The 23,647-nt window shown below is 34.3% G+C and overlaps 1 protein-coding gene across 2 annotated transcripts in view; it reads left to right on the forward strand.

The window, feature by feature from the left end:
- The first annotated feature begins 3,860 nt into the window (after nt 1–3,860).
- LOC149550583 (protein DJ-1 homolog B-like) overlaps nt 3,861–23,647 on the forward strand; it is a 58,013-nt gene continuing 38,226 nt past the window's right edge. Inside the window, exons 1-4 of one of the 2 annotated variants that reach the window (XM_089793569.1) lie at nt 3,861–4,092; nt 15,247–15,447; nt 15,916–16,065; nt 16,400–16,579. In XM_089793569.1, coding sequence (XP_089649695.1) covers nt 3,883–4,092; nt 15,247–15,447; nt 15,916–16,065; nt 16,400–16,579 — 741 coding nt within the window. In that variant the 5' untranslated portion in view covers nt 3,861–3,882. Of the gene's footprint in view, nt 4,093–15,232; nt 15,448–15,915; nt 16,066–16,399; nt 16,580–23,647 lie in introns of both variants that reach the window. The other variant, XM_089793570.1, reaches the window with a different exon arrangement.

The raw sequence follows: 23,647 nt of genomic DNA on the forward strand, positions 1-23,647 counted from the left end.
CTTGATTCATTTCAAACCTTTGGTACTTGGTTTCAACAGTCGAATTAATGCAACAAGATTATGGGCTACATGTCATAATTTGATGCATTTTGGGGCTTTATGAAACTTAGTATCCAAAAAGTGAAAGGACGACCCAAAACTTGGACACCTTTCCTCTTAGTGTTGTCAGCTTTTTTGTCTCATGCCTTTTATTCTTGCTCATTTTGCATATGGATCCTATTGTGCAAGTGGCCTTATTGCTTTCTATAATTGCATCTGGGCCATCCATGTGGCACAATCCACTTCATTTCGAGCTCATTTGTATTCCACCTCCAAAACTTGTAGGTAAGCTCTGAAAATTTGCCACTTGTCCTTCTCTGATTTCATCAAGTGTCCTCCTTTGTCTTTCTTCTATGCCTCGTTCAATACCTAGGTCCCACTGTGCTAGTGGCCTTGTAGTCTTCCTCTCCGCTTTTGCTCCATCCACTTGGCTTGATCCCAAGGGGCTTTCTCTAATAGAAACTTGCTTTCCCTAGGACCCCTGGATTGGAGACGTGTCATCTTTTCAAGAGTCTTTCCCTGTTAATCTCCTTTATTTCAAGAAGCTTCCAGATTGGTGACGTGTGTCACCCTTCCGTATTCTAGGAGCTTCCCCTTGTTTTTGCCTTTCGGCTCTGAGGTTCCCCGGATTGGTGACATTTCTCACCTTTTAGAGATTTGTTTCTCTTTCGTTCCCTTGGTAGTCTTGGAGCTTTGAAATGGTGACATGTGTCATTGTTCTGGGAGCTTGTCTTTTAGTAGGCTTCAAGTCCTTAAGGTGTCCTGAGATAGTGACACGTGTCACCATTTTAGACGTTTGTCTCTGATACTTCCTTGCGGGTTTTAGGTGCCCCAGAATGGGTTTGTGTGACATATACATTCCCTTTTAGTATTTTTCTTCTTTATTTACTAAGTTCATATCATGTAACAATTATTTCACAGGACAACGACAATAATAAACCATGGAATACATGCTGGTGTCTTTCATTTTCTCTAGTTTTCATTCTGCTCATTAGCCCTTTCGGTTTTAATTGTTCCTCTTGCTTATTTCTTAGCCTTGGCTCTATTTTCCTTTTGGTAGTATCGTTTTTTCCCTCCCTTTGGTTGTAGGGTTCCTTTAATGCTACGGTGATAGGTTTTTCTCTCTATCTTTTCATTGTTATGATTGAGTTTTCATCAATATGACGTTGGGTATCGTTATGATTTTATGGCTAGTCCCTTGGTTATGTTTTAATCTTTATTCATATTAAGTAATCATATTTTTTTGGCACTAACTACTAACACCCAAATGGAAGCTAGTTGTGTTTTACCATGCAAATTTTAGGCAAACTCTTTCTCTCGATGTAACTAATTAGATGCAAGGAGTTTGAGATTCTAAGGTCCCCCTTAACCACACAATAAACAAAAGATTCAAGCGTAAGATATATTGTAGAAGAGAACAAATCAAACAAGAGACGCAATGCGTCATAGTTTCCACCTAACGCATAATGGTTGTAGAGGTATAGATGAGTGAGAATCTAAATTAACATTATGAATGCATTAATTTTTAACTAGAAATGCACTTGTGATCAGATAGGATTGCTCATATTTTGTTATTAAATTCTTGTTCTAAAAATGCACTTGTGATCTAATAGGATGACTCATATTTTGTTGTTAAGTTCTTGTATTATATTGTTATATCTTTGGGCATTTAAGCCCAAGAATAAGAGGCCAAACTCCCCAATATGGCACTAAGTACTTAATATCATACTATAATCAATACATATGCTCTAGACAAATTTGCACCTTCTAAGTTGACAAGTTAAATTATGTGCAATGAGGAAATATATCCATACCAATATTTGAATTATAGAACTTGAAGAAGTGATGAAGCATTTGAAGTATCACATTATATGTTTAAACATACCATGCATGCTACTAGACAACCATAAGTAGTTAGAATAACTCCCCAACTATGTATTATTCTCATCTTGACTATTAAATGGAACTCACACTATTTTTAATCATTAACACTGAACAAAAACTAGGATAGAGATATAGATAGAGATAAATAACAGTATACAATAATAACAACATAAACATATATGCAGAGGAAAAAATGATAGATAATATAGAGGAGGAAGAGGAAGAGAGAAAATAGTAAGATAGAGTGATACCAACATAAGTTGTGTGTGTGAGAGAGAGAATTAAATATATATATATATATATATTTTTAATAAAACAAATATTTAAAATAAAATCACAGTTATAATAAAGAATTAAAATATATTATATTTTAATTAATGAAACTAAGAATTTAATTTTTATATTAAAATTCACATTTCTATAAGAAAAAATGAAATGTATTGAAATATAAAAATATTTTATAAGTAAAACTAATTGTTTAATTTTACATAATTAGAGAAGGTTTACTATTTAATATTTTGTATTTTCAATTTTTTCATAAAATTAAGTAATTTTTAATTATGAAATAATATCTATATAATTTAATATGTACATCTATAAATAATAAATAAATGTAATACATATAAATTTGATGTAATATATAAGAAATAAAATATAACTATTTAATTTTAATACATAGTTTATAAAAATTTAATAATAATTTATATATCTTTTAGAATTGAATTATTTCTATTTTGTGTTTATTTCTTTAGTATGTTTTTTGATATAAAATATAATTATTAATTTAATATTAAAATATATATTTAAGTTTTAAATGTATTTAAACTAAGTGATAAATTGTTTAAATAAAAAATATTATTAATAAAAAATATATATTTTAAAAATTGTAACACTTATAAATTATACATATTACAAACACTATTATAAAATATAATTAAAAAATAATATTGTTTAATTTATTTTTATAATAATAAAATAATAGTAATAATTTAACCACTTTTATTAAAAAAACAAAGTTTTAAAAAAGTTAGAAATTCAAATAGAAATAACATATTGAAATTATATTAAAAAGACATTTCTTAGTGTTATATATATATATATATATATATATATATATATATATATATATATATATATATATATATATATATATGAGTATAATTTGAACTTATGCATTACATGAAGTTTTAGGAACAAGTTATATTAAATAGTAAAAAACAAACATCAATGTAAAATTAATAATAAATATATTTAAAATAAGAAATTAAAAATATTTAATAGATTGTGATAATTAATATTAATTAGACATGTTGTGTGAGGTGTAAGATAAAATGATTTGAAAAAATAAAATCTTATCAACTTGTCACAAATGTGAAAAAGATAAAGTTATAATTAATACATTCATTAATGGAAGATGAAGTTGTTAGAAAATATTTGTATTTTTTGTCCTCCCCAGCAAAAATAATATGGACCAATAGAATGGGTGAAAAATGTGATTTATAAAATAATGAAAAATTAAAAAAAGATATAAACATTTGAAATCTCATATAATCTTTTAAATTCTTATATTTGATTGGTTAGTGTTAGTGTCATATTTAAATTTACATGGATGTAAAGTATTCTTGCCTTGCAGAAAGTAATAATGTATAATTTTGAACAAAAACATTTTATAGATATCTATGCCCTTTTTACATTTGTATTTTATATAAGACCTTAATTTGGACAAGACTGTAGATTTTCTTACTCCCTTCTTTCCTACGAGTACCAGTTTAAACAGAGCTGTAACCATTCTATTTTACGACTAGAGTATTAAAATTACTGAAAAGACCCTTAAATGAATGGGTGGCAGACAAATAGAACGCCACGTCATTGAAAGAAGATAACACTCGTGCCACATAGGACGACAAATAAACTGCGGAGGTTAGGTAAGCGAATGTGTCATGCGGAGTCTACTTGTAAATGGCTTACAATGCGAATATGATGCATATACTTGGGGCCTGGCGAACTGCGCGGCTGACTTCATCTTTGGCTTTTCCTGCAGGAGCTGATAGAATTGGAATAGGGTTTTACTCGTCACCGTCTAGCAGGGTTAAATTTACAAGGAAAATTTGCGCATCGTTGGCTCAGGCTAAACCCCCGGCCTCTGTAATGGCATCCACACAGAAAAAGGTTAGCTCAACCTTCTTCAAATCCCCTAACACTGAATGCAATTATATGACTAATGAAATTATACGATCTTCAACTCATTTATTGTTAAGTTGATTTATAATATGTTCTAGTTATAGATGTTTTTATATTTAGAATGCCTGGCGGAAATCAATTAAAAATATATGTTTTATCTTTGATATTTGGAATCATCTGTTTTTAGAAAACACAAACTTGTAAATATAACTGCGTACAAGATTTATATCTCGCCTTTAATTTACTGAAATAGGATACAGATAAATACGACCCACTATTATGTTTTGACTGGATTTTTTTTCCTATTTATTTAAATTTTGATTCTGGTTAGTTTTGCTGGATATTATCATATGCTAGACTTGAAAAAGGGAAATGTTTATTTTCGTGTCTTCTAAATGTAATTGTTTAACTGGGGGACCATTTCGCAGAAATTTGACAAAAGCTCCCTTGCTAGTGGTCAAAAGATAAATTCTATGCACTTCCACTATTGAGACCACCAAACTCCAAAATATGTCCATAACACTCTCAAATTATGTTTAAGAAATCAGAATAAGCTGTCAAATCATTTCCTACATAACCCCATACGAGAAGAGAAAAGCATGTATCCAAGTTTACAGAATAACCATATGCAGACATAACACCAAGGATATACAAAACTGAAAGCATATCACAAGATAGCACATGAATTATTTTGGAATAACTGAAGGGAAATAAGAGCACCCCAAAAAGTCATCTGAGATTAATATGCACATCCTATATCCAATGGTTCCTTGAATAGCTTCTAATAAGAAAATGCAAGTGCATACTACTATGCCATAAAAGTGGAAACAAACATAGTTGATTTCCCACAATTAAAACCTTAAAGGAAAGTGATAGCAATTTACCGATCTAAATAAATTTCAGCAGCATTACGATGTACAAATTATTATTCTACAATCATGAAACTAAATAAGATAAGATAAGCTAAGATTATTAACGTCCAACAAAAGCCCACAAAAAGGTCTATGGGACTGAGAGTTTACAACCAGAAAGCTGACAACAACAGAAGCACCAAACGGTGTCTGAGAAAAGCGAACAAAAACAAGAAATAACAAGAGAAAAGAAGAGAAAGGACAAGGAGAAGACTATGAGTCTTTCCTTGGCAAAAAGAAATCAGTCACAGAAGGATAAGACTGTAGAAGAATGAGACAGAATAGAGAACATAAATATACGTGGGTAAAACCTTTCCAGGTAAAAACCCCACCCTCCAAACCATCAAGGTAATGTATTATTCAGCAACAAGTTACAACACATTTTCGGCGTTCACATGGAGATTTACATCTTGCTCCATTCGAGAAAATCCAGCAGCATAACCCTGTGCAAATAACTACTCATCTCTCTCTTAATTCTCTACAACAATGCCTTGTACTTATAGAGTTTTCGTACAAGAGGAAACTGTTTCTAAAGCATCCACATTCAACGCATCTACAAATTAGTTTAGAAACTTCCTTATGCACAACTCTTGCATAAAAAACAAAGCACAAGAGACTAAATCACCAAAAAAATAAGCTATATGTTTTTCTACTCAAGTCTTTTCTTGTGGAAGAATCAAACTTCATTTATCAGCTTTCCAAGAAAGCACAAATAAAACGATAAATTGTGGTAAGGCTAAGTCATCTTATCCCAACAAAAAACTGTCAAGAGGGAAAAACCTAAGGGGTAATCCCAACATCCACACTTAATGCACTATTTCACAATAGAACATTACAATATGCTTACAAAGTCTCCTTGAATACTTCTGAAACATCAAGCTTCTCCAATACATTCTCCTAGTGTCCAAGCATATATCCACTCACCTCATGGCATGCTTTACATATGCATTCTGTAGAAGAAGGCTCAATATGTTGGAGTAGAGTCAAAACCACCAATCACCGACTTAAACATGTGCTTTTTTTTATATAATCAAGCTCTCAAAAATACAATGAAGTGGTGCAACAAAACCATGTGCCTCTAAGCCGTGAGTACAAAAACTATTTGATTTCACACTTATTTTTTGGTATTATGTTTTCCAAATATTTAATATTTTTTCCATGTGCAACTTACACACAAAATATCTAATTGACAACTAACTCCCTATATCATTGGTAGTTCCAATCAGTTGACTGAGAAGTCCCCTTCTTAATTGATGGCAATACCAATTAGTTAATTGACCACATGTTTAGCTTTATTTCAAGCCTAACTAAAGATCTACTCATTTGTCAACTATAGAACACATAGACACAACTACTTTGTAATATCCCCCTCTAATAAGAAAAATTAATATTTAAATCACAATAAATGATATTCCTAAGTATTTGATTCAAGACCTAATTGATTATTAAAATCTGAATTATACGTCAATTGTAATATTCTCCATCTATAATAAGATAATTTGATTATTAGATAATAAATAAATATATATTTAAATAAATAAAAATATAAATTATTTAAATAAACAAGACAAATACTTATCAATCAAATAAATAAATAAACACAATAAAGCACTATGTGAACATATCATATGTAAGGCTCATATCGCTTCCCAAGCAACATGGGACCAATACCCTTGGAGATATCGTGCAGTATATAAACCCATGAGCGGGATAAGAACAACAACATATTTCGATGGAATGAAAGCACAAAACCAAAAAACCATACATTTAATAAGAGCTAAGTTGGTAGACTACCAAGGACATGACCTAGAACGAGAGTAATATATTAGTGAAAGAGAAGAAGGTGGACCCACCACTAAAACTGTAATAAGGAAATTGCATTGATAAGTGGACCCTCGCTCATCTTACGCGGAGGAGAGGACCCACGAATCAATAAGCTTAGGACAATAATTGAAAATTAGAACCACATCCCTCAAGCATCCCATGTGGATGATCAAATACCAACAAAGTAAGTCATCTCCGAATGAAAAGGCAATCCAAACAGTGACAATGGGAGGATAGAAGCAGCCACATGGGAAAGGCAGAATTACACGTGCCTCAAGTAAAACCATAGATCCCACGGATAAAACACAGCGGTATGAAACAAATAGAAATAAGGTTCAAGTAGTGGACTGTTGCAGGAGCACCATAGAGTCTTGTTGAGATTCTAGCTCATTTTTGGCTTATAGGTGTTTCTAGCCAACCACCAAGGTAATAAGAACCACGGACAGGGTCCCAAGAGAGGTGTGAGGTGTGCTTGAAGATAGGTGTTCTTAGAAGTTTGGTCTGTGGCTTGTTTCTTTAAACCTAATGCTAAATCCTAGAAAAGTCAACATGGTCAACTTGGGTCAAAGGTTGACCAAATCTCCAAAATGGAATGCCAATGACATATTTGATGTTTTTAGGTGTTTTTGGGACCAAATAATGTTATTTGGGTTGAGTTATGCAAGTTAGGATAGGGAATTGCTGAATGAGCAAGAGTTGCTCATGACAACATTTCCTAAAACTTAGGAAATTGCCTTAATGGTGTTCTGAGCCCAACCTAAGGGTCCAAACATGTGGGAATAGGATATATAAGGTTAGCCAAACCCTACTCTGACAGTTGGGAGTGACATTGTACGGACTGAGGTTTGGAAAGAGCAAGAACTGACTGTAGTTTCTCAATAGAGCCTTCATCCAGTCACTTAGTGGATTGAAAGGACTGAACTAATGAACCAGGACTTCAATTTGTGTTGTGTACTTACCTTGTGTGTCATTGGTTTAGTTATTTTGTACGACTGGTTAGCATTTTTGGTAATTTCATGTGTTTCACTGGTTCATTGTTTGTTTCAAAGCCAAACTTGTAAATATGTGCCCCACTTGAATTCTCATGGTTGAACTTCCATGGCCTCTTGGAATCAAGTAGGGGACTCTGTATATAGTGTAAAAATGGTTTGTAGAATCATAGTTTGCAAGGGAGCTAATTTTTCCATCAAACCCTAGGTGAGTGTTGAGGCATTTTGGCTAGGAGTTTGTATAGAACAACGGCAAGAAAGCTTGCAAGATTGATTGGTTTGTGCCAATCAACGGTAGGAGTGAGGAAGGGCATGTTTCCTTGGTAAATGATTGCAAGGAGGGGAGCAAAGGAGTTGAATAGAGCATCTAAAAGAAGACAAGAACCTAGACTACTTCACGTGCCCTAAGAACCCAAGAAAATAGGGGTTTGGTGAAAGTCCTATGTACAGACACTTTGGGAGGCTAAGACCTAGGAAATCTTGAAGCCTAGGAAGTCTTGAGGAAGAATCCCTAAACAGATTGGGGGTTTGTTTGGAGAAATTGGGGGATATCCCAAGAATTTTAGAGGCCTAATTGGGGGCAAAAAGGCTACAAGGCCTAGAACTAGGAAAGTAAGAACTCGATAGAAAACCTAAGAAAGGATCCATCAGGATGGATCAAAATAGATTGAAAACAAACAAGGAATAGTGGGAATACCTAATCCTAGCCCAAGAACAGTTTGGGAAGGAAAATGGCTAATTGAGCCCATGAGTGCATAGTTGGAATCTGAGACATGATTCAGTGTTTGAAGTTGGTGGAGAGTTCTTTAAGGAGTTAGGGATCCTAGAAGTGATCTCTGAGTAGGGTAGTGAGGAATACCCTAGTAAGACCAAAGAATTGGTCTTAGGAAGAGCTAGAGGGCTCTTGAGAGAGTTAGGACTCCCCATCATGGACTAAGCAGATAGTGAGGAAGCATGGACTTCACGCTTTGGGTCGAGGTATGATATGATGTAATTAAATGCTTATGCAATATTTGAATATAAGGAATTATATTTTTATAGTATAAGATATTATTTGAATATAAGACATTATATTTTGAATAACTATAATGTGACATGTTATAGGTATATGTTAAATGAAAGGAATGGTATTCAATTTGAATAATCAATCTTAGTGAGATAATCAATACGATTCCTTATTTAAGCAATATTTAATCCTTTTGTGTCAATCCAAGGGACTAACACTATGGAGATTATTGGTATCCCTATCATGCGGTATGTGAGGCATCAAGGTCTCCATTTAACCACCATGACTAGGGTTAGTAGACAATCTTCATGTGCCAGAATATTTCGATGTCAATGTATGCATATGTAATTAACCTTGGATAGAGGATGCCCTGTCCAAGAAGAACCTTAAGGGGTGCACTCCCGAGAAGACAGTTGAATAACTAAGGATTAGGAAACCCAATCTAGAGATGTCTTTAAGGTTGGGGTTAAATTAGAGGACATAATAGTATGATATATTTTGTTATTATTATGGTTCTATTAATTGGTTTGTAGGTATTACTTGTCCTGAGCTAACCCTAATAGTGGGGACATTACAGTGGTATCAGAGGATGATCTTGCCATCCTGTAGTGTGAATACAATTATAAGCATTTCAATTAATAAAGATCAAACTATTGAATGCAGGTGATAATTTAGCCTAGAAGCATGATTACATAAATGATGAATATAAGTTTATGAATACGTGTAATTTATTGTCAAGATGGGAGAGGTAAAGTAAATCCTCACGAAATAGGTAGATTCGAAGATAGGTAAGGAAATGGGTTCCAATGCCTTGAGGAAAGATTCAAAGATGGGTAAGGACATGGTTTCGATTGCCTTGAGGAAAGAGTCCAAGATTGGTAAGAATATGATTCCAAAAGCCTTGAGGAAAGAATCCAATATGGGTATGAACATGCAGTCCCAATGCTTTGAGGAAGCCTACTCATAGATGAGTATCTAGCGCCTTGCGACATTGAAATTTTCATCCTCTTAAAGAGGTCATTAAAAAGAAAAAATGATTGAACTCAATATGATAACTATTAAAATCAATTTCATTTTAAATATATGACGATGATCTTCGAAGAGATCATTAAATGAATCATCAAACTACTACAAAAGATGTTAAAATTTGGAATATTAATCAAACCCTATCTCTTGAATATTAAGATATCAATCAATGTTAGGAACCATTTGAGGCAACTCAAAAACCTCGACATTATAAAATCTATCAATCAACCTATGATTTGTTATTGTAAATAACTTGAAGAATGAAACACATAATCAATACAACAATCATTAATCATGTTCAATCAATCACAAAACATTAAAGGAATCCATCCTATTTTCACCAATAGAATAGTATGATTAGGTTCGTTATTATTATGATTCTAATAATTGTTTTGCAGGTATTACTTGTCCTGAGCTAACCCTTATAGTGGGGATATACATACTTCGTAATTGGAATTTTAGCCATTTCAAACATATACACATTCCAACTGAAATTTCAGACATAGCTACTTTTCACAGAGTACCCTCGCACTGCCATGACTTAAAAGGAACATTACAAGGTCTTGAAAGGGGGTTCAAGTGAGTTTGGTATTTGCATAGAGTGGATTAACGACTAATAGTCTTTGTCAAACTTTTTGAAATATGTAATAACTATCATAGATCTGTAATGTCCCCAACTAGGACTTTACCTGTTGTATCATACATTAACCTTAAGAAAGATGGGGATTTACTTGTCATAAGGCACTTGACACCAATCTACAAGTAGGCTCCCACAAGGCTTTAGGACCCTGTCCCTATCCCATCTTGGGAGTTTTCTCCTACATTGTGAGGTTTTACTTAACCTCTCCCAACACAACACTAACCTATTCTATTGACCATATTAGCGAGTGATCAAGGAATAAACTAAGTATATATTATTAACTTATGTATTACAAATATGTCTATACATATGTAAAGTATAATATAACATATATTATATATAAATTATTATTATCAGATACATACAGACTTTGTGATCATATAAGGATTCTATAGTTCTAATAGAATTCAGATGTAATATTGTGTTATCAGTATTAACTCATTGGTTGCTCACCAGCTATAGTATCATTTCAGATTTTATCTCTTACTTTTGAAGAGTATCAAACATATTTTGTAATGTCTTATTCATCCATGATCCCAATCAATGATGGCTGAAGTGAGATCGACTCCAATAATATATCTTGCTAACCAAATAATTACAACTGCTTGATTTGAGAACACACTTTTCTTACTCGCCTCAAGGCATCTTTTCATAGTATATGGTTATTAGTTACCTTGTTTATTCAAATCCTATCTCTTAGCAAACGCTAACCATGACTTGTCCTGATAATTGCAATCATTCAATGATATTGTAATTTCTTAAAGCTTGTTATGTCATAAACAATCTCTTGTGATTAAGCATTCTTATTGATATTCCTTAATCGCTATCTTAATCCATTGCCTATTGATGATAATTAGTTAGTGGCGTGTTTCTTTATAGGAGGATTGATTGACTTAATCTTGCTAACCAAATAGGTACAACCATTTGATTTGAGAACACACCTTTCTTACTTGCCTCTCTCTAAGATATCACACCTTTTCAAAGTAAATCATTATTAGTTCTCTTGTTTATTCAAATTGAATCTCTTAACAATCGCTAACTATGACTTGTATTGATAATACCAATACATAAGGCTTCCCACATTCATGAAGACCTTGCAGTTGCAGTAGACATGGTAGGCTTTCGTTTGTCTTGTCTCAATCATTTATTCAGCATTGCTTATGCCCTCCTAGAACTTCAAAGTTTCAGCGTTAATGAATCGTCTTTGCTAGTCTTTAGTTTATTACATAGTTACCATTTTTCGTCTTTAGATAATGATCATTTCTTTAAGAAACATCGTCTTTGTAAATCTATATGAGGAGCTTTCATTTCCTTTGTTTAGTACAACGAGATAAACAACACTGATATACCTTAACATGGTATTAGAGCAGGTTGATGGGATTTCATATAATTTGATGATCTTTTAAAGTAAAATTTGAGCCTATTTTGATTTGAATTTTCTTTCTATTAGAATATTCTAATGTTTTATTTAATGGTCATCTTAGTCATTCTTTAGATTATTAGGTATTTTCTATTTTTTGTCTTTAGTTCACAATTGTTTCTTTTAGAAACATCGTCTTTGTGAATCTATACAAGTAACTTTCATCTCCTCTATTTAATAACAATAACATTGATTTATCATAACATAGTGCTAGAGCAAGTCGATGTGATTTCATAAAATTTGAGCCTCTTCTGATTTGGAAATTTTTATGGTTATTCGATTTTTTAAAATAAAAATCATTAGAGGTATTTTTGAAATTTGTGGTTTGTCTTCAAAGATTTTTAATTGAAATCTCAAGCTTGGTTGAGTGTTATGATGGCACGATTTCTTGGTTTCAGCAAGAATCTATGATTTTTGAAGGTTGCATCACGCATGTACTTGCATGTGCTTTTATGAGTTGCATGTTCTTGCATGTGTTGTTTTACCATGTAAAGTCTCATTTTTTGTTGCACAAAGGTTTATTTGGTGGACTTATAATATTTTCCTCAAAAATTGTCTGGTGGGTTTATAAATATTTCCTCAAATATTATTTGGTGGGTTTATAATTTTTTCCTCAAATTCTTTTGGTGAGCTTAATGGGTTTTCATAAAATTCCCTTGAATTTTTTTCTAAATGGGTTTACTTTTCCCTCAAGAATTATCTAGCAAGTTTATAATTTTTTCCTAAAAAATTATTGGGTGAGTTTATAAATTTTCCCTAAAAAAGTATCTGTTGTGTTTTACCCTTTTTTCCCTAAAAAACAAAGTTTTTTATTCTCTGATCTATGTCTTAGATTTTGTTGTTTGGTTTTGATAATTACTTCTAGTCAGAAAATTTGCTTATTCTAAGAGGGTTAGGGGTAGACTCATCTTAGTGGCAGAGTTAATGACATGCTTCTGTCTCTTGTTGCAGAGCATTTTGAAGGAATCACCCTTCTCTGTTTCTTTTTTTTTGGTGGCTTCTTGGTCATTAACATTTTGCAGATCCAAAGAGGGTCTCAATAGAAACAAAATGTCTTGAAGAATTTGTGACTCAAAGACAACATTTAGACAATAACCATTAAGGGAGGGTATTATAATATTGTAATGTTTCTTTAATGGTCAGCTTAGTCATTTTTTAGTTTATTAGGTAGTTTCTATTTTTTATCTTTAGTTTACAGTTGTTTCTTTTAGAAAAATTGTCTTTGTAAATCTATATTAGGAGCTTTCATCTCTTTTGTTTAATAGGATCGATTTGTCATAACATTTTTCAGAAATTTGTTTTTCAATTTTTTAAAACAAGAATTGTTGGAGGTATTTTATGAACATAGTTTGGTCAAGGGTTTTGATCGCTCAATTTTCTAGTTTGAGCAAAAGTCTTTGATTTTTTAAGGTTGCATGTACTTGCATCTGTTGTTTTACTAGGCAAAATCATGTGTTTTACCACATGAGGGTTTCTTTGATGATTTCCATAATTTTCTGCTTAGAACATTTTTTTGATGGGTTTTAATAATGTTTTCCTCAAAAATTATCTGTTGGGATTTAATAATTTTTCCTCAAATTATCTGTTGGGTTTTAATAAATTTTTCCTCAAAATTTATTTGCTTTGTATTCTTTGATCTAGGTTTCTTTGGTTTGATTGACTTTTCGCTTAAAAATTGCTCCCAATTTCTATAATTCATGAACTTCATGCAATATTTTATGTTAGGGATTTGTGTTTTTTATTTTTTAACCATTTGTTTCAAAAAAATGATGCTTTGTTAACTTCAAATCGTGGTATCTTGAAGTCTCTTTGGAGCATTTTGCTCATAGACAACAATTTGGAGAGTTCTCCAAATTTTTCTCAACATTTTTTGGTCAGAAGTTTTGCAAATTTTAGGGGGGTTAGTAGCAGACTCATCTCAATGTCATAGTCAGTGGTTGGCTCATCTTTTATAGCAGAGTATTCTAAAGAAGGGGGAGATCTTCTTTATTGTTTTGGATGGATTCTGGCTACCCTTGGTCATTGACATTCTGCAGATCCAGGGAGGATCTCAGCAGCAGCAGAATGTTCTGAACAAATAATGACCATAAGGCATGTGCAATCTTTTGCAGGGTAGTTAGATAATGACTATCAAGGGAGGGTATTAGAATATTGTAATGTTTATTTAACGGTCATCTTAGTTAGTCTTTAGTTCGTTTACTAGTTTCTATTTTCGTCTTTATTTCATGATTGTTTGTTATAAAACAATGTATTTGTAAATTTATATACGGATCTTTCATCTCCTCTTCTTAATGCAACAAGATAACAACATTGATTTAACATAACTCAAAGGTCCTCAAAGATTCTTCTTTACAAAAAGAGGTGAAAGAAAGCTTGGTGCTCAAGTCACCAATAAAAGGTTACAAATAATAGGTAACTGGGCTCTCGTGTAAGTTAATTAGCTGTTTGATGCTTTATTTGGTTCAGTAGGCCCTTTTGAAATGATAATTTCTTGTTACTCTAATTACAAAAGAAACAAAAGCTCCTTAGACAGAGATTACAAGCAAAGTTTCTAAAACAGAAACAAAAGACTGGAAAGAATCATTCTAAATATGGACTAACTACGAAACATAGAGATCCCAACTGAATGACTATTATAGGAACATTACATATTTACTTTTTAACACCTTTTACATATGTGAATTGTGACACCTAGAAAGATATGGAAGCACAAACACAGCATTGCAAATACACATTTTTCTACACAATAGCTTGCAATTTAACTAATTCTTATTTGCTCTGTTTTTAGCAAAACCTTATCTATAATTGAAGCATGACACACTCAATGATGTAGCAGCACAAACATGACATGACAAATAGGAGCTTGTGTACACAATAGCTGGTAAATTGTATATTGAAATAGGGTCGTGTTTAAAGCACACTTCTAGCCGAATCACACTTTAGCCAAAATCACACTTCTAGCCATTGTCAAGATACTTTTCTTTTCTTAAATCTTAATGGCCTATATATTGAAACTGCATCTGAATTATCTTGGATTGAGACTTCTGTTGTTTGAAGATTTTCATTTTGAGTGGTTGCTACTTGTTATCGTGTTTACCAAAATCCTATGATACTGTGAATATCATAATTTCATGAAGATTTAAATAGGGCTGATTCTACTTAATATGTTTCCTGATCATATTTTGCTGAACTTAAAATTTACTAGCATGACTTATCTTTTGACCATCACAATGTGTAGCTTTTTTGTAATTTGAGTGTCAATTCTCTTAGTTGAATGGTCTGTTGTGTCAGTTGCTGACTGTGTACGCAAAGAATGTCTTTTACAGGTTCTAGTACCAATTGGTTTTGGCACAGAGGAAATGGAGGCTGTCATTTTGATTGATGTTCTTAGAAGAGCAGGATCTGATGTGACTGTGGCATCTGTGGAATCAGATCTGCAGATTGAGGCTTCAAGGAGAGTAAAGCTTGTTGCAGATAGGCTTATATCTGCTTGCACAGAAGAAATTTTTGATCTTATTGTTTTACCAGTACGCTTGCTGTTCATTTCTTCCATACATCTTTTATGTAAGATTTAACTTATGTAGATGAATATAGGGTCAAATTCATGCTTTGGAAAACCATAATATCTGATACGTGTTTGATAGGCTCATTGTATCATATATCATCTTCTAGTTTATAGCATGACCTTTAAAAAGTATTTTTCTAAAGAAACAGGCTAACTAGATAACTTTGGCTTTCACATTTTGTGAAAACACACTCTGGTAAATCTTCCAAGGGCTCACTGCATTGTATACAATATTCTTCTTTGTAAAATAAACTTAAAAAATTCACATTTACAGAAACAGGTCAATTAAATATTGTCAGCTATTAATCAAATATTATTTGGTAGAGTATTTTTTGTATAGTAGAATTATGCCTTTTAGGAATTTGAGTTGATTGTCAAAAGTGGACTAGATAAGAAATTATTGAGCTGTCTGAGATGTTTAACTTTTCAGGGAGGGATGCCAGGTTCTTCGAGGCTTAGAGACTCTGAGATTTTAAAAAATATTACTAAAAGGCAGGCAGCGGATGGTCGACTTTATGGTGCCATATGTGCAGCACCAGCTGTTGCCCTTGAGACATGGGGTCTATTGAAGGGATTGCGGGTAAGATTATGCAACTCTATTAGTTTAACTTTTTTCTAGGATCATAAAACTTAGGATTTTTGAATCATAATCTTTAGCCCTACAATTTGTAAAGGGAATACTAACTCAACCATGCTTGTTTAGATTGTTTATTTTTGCTTTATGAATTGGAATGAACTCAGATACACCTTCTCATTGCTAGCATGCTGGTTGGTTCTCTAGTGGCTCAAAGAATTGCTTTGAAATATTGAACAATGGAGCAAGCTTTTGAAGCTTAAAAAGTGCATCCATTTTTTCTGAATAAAATGTTACTACTTCACAATTTTGACTAGTTTCAGTTTTTTCAAACTGCAAGGCAACTTGTCACCCATCATTCATCGACAAACTATCTTCATCGCTAACAGTTGGATCAAGGGTTCAGAAAGATGGAATAGTAACTACAAGTCGTGGTCCAGGCACAGCAATTGAGTTTGCTCTGTCATTTATTGAACAACTATATGGAAAGGAAAAAGCTGAGGAAGTTGCAAAGCCTATGGTAAGTTAATTCTGTTTTATTGTTACCTTTCCAGTATTCCCTTTTACCAATTACGCTTGTAAGTACCTAAGAATATGCTATTTCCTGGCCAGTTGATAATGCAATGTTGAATTTTTTGTTGTTTTGGAAAATCAGAGTTATTGGCAATGCTTAAATTTATATCAATATCCATTGCATATTGACAGAATAGAAAATGGAAAAGATTTTAGATGATGTGCTAGGGGTCCTATTTATTGCACTAGCACATTATTTTAAACTTTGGGACAGGTTCCTAATTTTGTGATATTTTCCTTCAATTTGAGGAATAGAACGAAAACAGAGACTTGCAGAATGCAAAAATTTTGATACTAGGACTCATTTGGCATTCAGGTCACTTAAAGTTGGAACAAAAAGTTGCCAAAAACTATAATCATTAGATGGAAACATAGTATACTGAGATCCGAAGAGACACATGGCACAAACTGTAGGGGAGAGAGGAATCCAAGAACATTTTCTTTAACTTGAAGCAAGCTATCATTTGAAAAGTTGACGGAAATTACCTTCAAGTTTAATTTGTCAAGTGTACTATAATCTCATCTGATTTAAGGTAGCTTCCACTATTGTTTAACACTTACCTGAAGCACATACTGTGTTTGCTGCCATAATTCTTAAAGAAACTAGTGTTAATTTAATGAACCGGCTAAGACTTGAGCACAAGACCTCCTGCTTGCTACCATGGTGCTGACCACCAAGCTACCTGTCTTCTCTGTGATCTGTGGATTGTTTTCAATGTTCCTTTTTCTACTCTCCACCCCCCACTAAACATCTCAGGTCACATTTCTCTACTTAGGGTTCACAGAATCTAGATCTCCCACTTGGTGCTAGGGTGCTCCAACAATGAGCTATGTATTATGATTTTGGCTCCGAATTTGGATAGCTTTCAATAATAAAATTAAATTCCAGTTGGAATTTTTAAAAGAGAATCTATTCAAGGAAATAAAAAATATAGTACTAAATATAACCCCCTATGAAGCAAACTCAAAATAATTTAAGGACTTTGAGGTAGGAAATCAGGAGGAGCAATAAACCTAATCTTGAGAATAGAAGGCCCAAATGGAGCAAACAAAGGAATCTGCTACCAAGATCAAGATCGGGGAGCATATTTATTGGAGTTAAGGATGTGAAAACTGTTCACCACCTATGATAAACTGGATTAATGCATACTACAGTAACAAAGTATAAGACATAACACTGAAATACATGTAATGCTTCAGGAATCAGAGATATATTTCATTAATGCTTCAATGCTTCAGGTACATCATACACCAATACACAAGATAGATGGCAATGACTAACACTAAATGAATCCTATCTCCCAATGGAGAGTGTATGTAAAGATCTTGAAGGGGTGCGACCCAACCATCACATCATAACAAAACACCCTTCGGTTCCTAACTAACACTCTTAAGAGATGTTTTACAATTCTTGATGGCATAACACACTTTTGCCGACAACATCATCCCCCCCAAAAAGAAAGTCATCTTTGGATGACAGTATGCAAATTGTCTGGGATTAAACACAAGCAAAATGGGGATGATAATACTACATAACACTAAGGAGGAGGAGGAGGAGGCTTAGAAGATGTCCCTGCAGAGTCCAATATCTCCTGCAGCTGATAGACTTGCTCAGTGCGAATATGAAAATCTGCTTGTGCTTGTGAATTTATCTCTACAACTTCCTTGAACATAATTGCAACCTCTGTAGCCACAACTTCCTTCTTTGCACATGCTGCTCAACTCGCAGTCACCTCAGCTTGGGCCTCAATTGTTTCTAAACCATGCTTTTGTCTTGTAGGAGCGTTGCTCGCTCTACTGCCCACTCTGCCTGTTGTGTAACCAACTAGATGACTAACTTCTCTATTGTCTCTCTAGACCTCTCAGTCACCACTCTAACAACCTCGACACGTTGCCGAGCATAGTAGGCATCTTTATATGCCTCTACTACCTCGCGGCCAAGTCTCCCCATAGCTTTGATGTCTAGTCCCAATTTTGGTTCTGTGGTCTAGTTTGTCGTCATTTCCAGCCATCCTCTTGCCTCAAAGCAAGATCAAAAGTGTACAAGGCATCTCTTTTGTATGAAGGCCAAAACATGTTGCAACTCCTTCGTTCTGGTCATTGCATCATGACCCATGACACAACCCATAGCCAACACATTGAAGAGGGTCTCAAGGTATGCGATGACTCTCTCATTATCCAACTTGTAGTCTATCTCTTCCTCTTTTGCTTGCTCTATCTGTACTGTGGCCTCTACCTCCATTCCTTGGGGATCTCTTCCTTCTGTTGTAGCTATTTCCACATTCAGTGTGGCCTCCTTGTCATATGGCGCATTGTGAGATTGTGGTATCACGATCTCCTAATGTTGCAATCGCTGATGCCCTAGCCAAGATATCTTCACTTCTCGGGGACTGAATGGAATATCCCCTTGGCAGAGGGTCAATCTGAAACTGTTGTTGCAAGAACTTACTGACACAACCCATCAATGGTGTGGGCTGCAATGTTGCTAGCAGTGTCATCTCTGTAGAACCAATTCCTATTGGCTCAGCCAGTAGTGTCGTGTCTATAGTCACCATTGCCTCTGATACAATCACCTTGAGGTGGCCCTGAGGCTCTTGTGGCTTCTATGATGGTTTGTCTCCAATCTCCATTGCTCCAGTATCTTGGGCTACGTTTATAGATGGTTGCGATGCAATATCCCCTTGTTTTGTGGGGATGGCATCACTCTCATAAGGTATAGTGCTCTCTATCCCAAGAATAGTATCTGCCACCTATGCCTCGCCCTCCATCTATTGAACTATTACTATGGTCTCCTCTCTTGTAGTCGTTGTCTTGGCTACCTCTGTAGGAACACCCTCGTTTGGCGCAACTTTCATCGTCTCAAATATCATGGGTACTGCCTCGGGAATGACTATTGGCTTTGGAATCACTGTGGGTGCTCTCTGCCACTACTACAGCTGAAGTCGTGTCAATAGGTCTCTTAATCTGTTTGTGTGCGTACTCACAATGGTGGTCGAATGAGTTGTTGTGGAGAGAAGAGGTTGTGGGAACAATAGTGGCATCGCTATGATTATCTCGACCTCCTCATCCTCTATTTGCATGTTGTCCCCCTCATTTATGTCACTGGCACTTCCGGATGAGGTTCATGTCTGCCACTGTTCATGTTCCCATGCTCAGATCTTGAGTCCATCTCTTGTCTTTGTCATTTGTGCCCTACCATGGTCTTCTGTCCGCCTGGTGTGTCCAAATGGTGTTAGTGCATAATGAGAGGTTCTCCTAGAGCTAATGGTCCTAGCTTGATCTCAAGCCTATCAATTGGGATCAATCTTGCTGCCGCATCTAGAAACACTCTAATAGCATAGTGCGACTTATAAAATGTTTTATGTTGTAACGTCATAAATTCATACATACATTTTAAAAGCAACGCCGCCTAGTCATATACCCTTCTCGTCATAATCCCACTCATCAATGCCATGTGTGGGAATGAGATGTCTGAAGCACAACTAGACCTCGTAAGTCTTCTCTTTACCAAGCCCATAATGCAATGCCATAGTCCCTCTCTAATGTCTAATTTCTTCAACCTTCCTCTGGAAGCTCTCATCAAAGCTTTTTTTTCGCCTTAGATAGGTCTCTGTACACCATGTTTACGAGTAGCTCCTTTGCCTCCTGTTTCATTTTCTTTTCTTTTAAATCAATCTTTTTGCCCCCTTTTGCATATCTGGGTATGCTAAATACTTTGGTAAAATCTTCCACCCTGAAGGAGATTTCTACATCATGGTCTACATAGGAAAAGGTACTCATTTTTGAGTGTTTGTCATAGGTATCTATCATTATCCTCAAGGAATCCTCAAACTTTTTAATGCAGAAAACTGGCATTTTTATTGCCCATTCTACCTACTCTTTCCTTATGCTATCCTTCACCAGGTCATCATCTAGGGTTTCCTGCCACCACTTCTAACACTCTAAGCCATTCATCCCTTCAAATGGTATGTTCTAATGCATGACATAAGGTGTTGTAGGCATGTGTATTTTTGGTTGTACTTTCTTTTTCCCCGTTTCTATCCGTCTTGCAACTTTCACTCCTGAAGGTAGTACTTGAGCATTCTTGGACATGTTGCTCGAACTTGAACCACTAGCCTGTGCTTACAATTTCGCTTTCCACAATCACTTATCCATAACAATTTCTTGATTTGTCTTTTGCGCCCGGGAGAGAAACTATTAGGGTTTTGGCTTACTTCTTGTTTGTATGACTACACTTTTCTTTTCTAGTCTATGTTTTGAACGTTGTTAGGCACTCTCGTATAGTTATAGTTTGAGATGGGTTGCTTGCACGGCCCTTATGTTCACTAATGCTGCAATCTTCCTTCTTTCCCAGCGTTGGCTCTTCTCTTCATATGCATCTACCATACGGTCTAGATGTGCCTCCCAGATTCAATATTTGATATACTCGTCCTTACCCTTCATTGCGTCTGCTATTGTCTTATTTTGCGTTTTCCCTTCGTTGCTTATGATACCTGTGTTTGACACTTTTACGGTTTCCTTTGTTTGCCCATCACCTTCCCTTGCCCATGCTCAAATGTGTCTAGGAATGCGTACGATGGCACAATTTTATACCCAACGCTATTGTACAAGGATATTCTTTTTTGTTTTCTGTAACATACCATTTTTACTAAGCTAAAAGTAAAGAGCATATTCTAAGATTACAACCGAATATCATAACAGAATGACATGAAGTACTTATAAACAATACATCATACATAAATGAAACTATTTTAAGACTTTATTTTACAAGCTATAAAATTTAAAATTTAAGGGCTATATTCATTTCATATGAAAGACAACTGAAGTAACTTTCATAACTGACTTCTATGATTACATTTTGAAAGAACAAATCAATCTAACCATATTTATGACTATACGTTTCAAGTAATATAAAAGTGCGTACAAGCAAAAGATTTTGAATTTCATACATGAACTGAAATAATTGTCGATGTGTTGTGCAAGCCTCTGCATTTGGTGAAGAGAAGCATTGACATAGGCTTAACCTCCTAACCGCGGACTTTAATATATCCCCACACAATCTCTTACAAGAAAGGCCCTCCCTACCTCGGTGAGGCTTGGGGCACCATAGTCCTGCCATTCAAGCATTCTGGTGTTAGAGCATTGGCTAAGCAACAAACAAGACTGAGGAATTCCTCTGTCAGCCTTTCCTTTGTCAGCTGGCACTCTTGACTTCTAGTGATCATTCCTGGCAAACATGCCTCTAATCTACCTTGGCCAAGGATTTACATGGGCAAATAAACAACCCGATCACCATTGCTCGACTTGAAAATTGAATAGAATTTAGACAATCATGAGCTGACTTGGACTAACAGTTCTTTTTAAATGTTTATGCACTTCAGTTACTGATTGACAGTTTGTCCTTGCAGGGATACCTCTCCTCTTCACCCAATCATACTTGCTTGACTATGCTGTTTTGGGGTGCATCCTTGGAGATTGCTGGTAACTATGAGCTCTTTATCAATCAGAATTTTAGGTGAACCAATCTGATTCTTATCTCGACTAGTATATGGCTAATACCAATGAACAAGTTGGTTAATTTACTTTGTGAAAATTAAAGGAACCTTCCTTAAACAAAAAGTACAATATTATGCATTATGCAATATTTGTTCAACATTCTAAATGTGACCATTTCGGATTAGACTCCATGGGTCTGTGCTAGCACCAGATATGCATGGATAAAAGAACTATTGTGTATAAAGAAGAACAGTGTTGATGCTTATCAAAATTCTTAATACATCTTGAGCCTTAGTTGCAGCCAAGATACATAACCAACATCATGGTTACACATTATTATAATGTTCCTTCATTCTGAAATGAGATTCAAAAAGAAAAGATGCATCATAATAGGCATATCATATGAAGTATGAAAATAAGACTGGTGAAAATGATTTCATGACCTGAAATGCAACTCAAACTTTGTTGACGTGATCTTATATCGTAGCTCCACGCAGAATCATTGTCTTAAGCGCGGCCAATACTATCGTTGAGGTATGGTAATTAATACCGGGACACTGCCCAAAGGAAATAAGGAGAAAAACTTCGACTCAAACAATCGCAGGTGGAGAAGGAAGTGAATGATTGTGTTTGTCCTTGGCTGCGGGGAGCATAATTAAGGCCTCACATGGCTTCTTCGGTTACAAGAAAGGAAGCTCAATCATGGCCAACACCAGTTACAAGAACTTTAAAATTTGAAACATTTAAATGAGTGATGCCGAAATGAATGTGGTAACGCTTGTCAATATGAAGTCATAATTAAAACATAAAGATTATACTTTCTTATGGTTGTGCCATATATATATATATACATATACATATATAGAAACACATTATGTCATCATGCTATTGGATTCTACCTATAATTGTACATACATATCTGTACACGTGTGTAACTTGAGAGTACGTATAATTTCCTTTTTATCATTATATTTTTTCTAGGTACGCACGCATATATGTATATATACATGTATGTGCAATTCATAGATATTACTAGAATATATATATATATATATATATATATATATATATATATATATATATATATATATATATATATATATATATATATATATATATGAAGTTGTAATGTTTACCACTTCCACAATTTCAAAATAAAAGAGACGTAATAGTTCTTATAATATTAAATGTTTAATATTTCTCTTATAAAAATTGACCAAGTAGCTCATGATTGTCCAAGATATACTCGGTTGCCTACACGTTATACCTTCATCAAGGTAGTTAGAGTCCATACTTGATGGTTAGAAGAAGGACTAAATTGGTGCCCCATTCCTTGAATTCCATTTAGCAATGCTTTCCACCCTTTGTCAGCGCCTTCAACCAAAAATGCATATTCCACAATAATAACATGTACCTCCATTTAAAATGAAATATCAAGGAAATACAATAATTGATAACCGTCACAATGGCTAACCACCACTAACATTTATCTCTAAAAAAAGCATTGAAATAACAATAA

The sequence above is a fragment of the Cupressus sempervirens genome, chromosome 7 (genome assembly GCF_028749045.1).
Source record: "Cupressus sempervirens isolate cs-2001-9-10 chromosome 7, ASM2874904v1, whole genome shotgun sequence".
Taxonomy (NCBI): domain Eukaryota; kingdom Viridiplantae; phylum Streptophyta; class Pinopsida; order Cupressales; family Cupressaceae; genus Cupressus; species Cupressus sempervirens.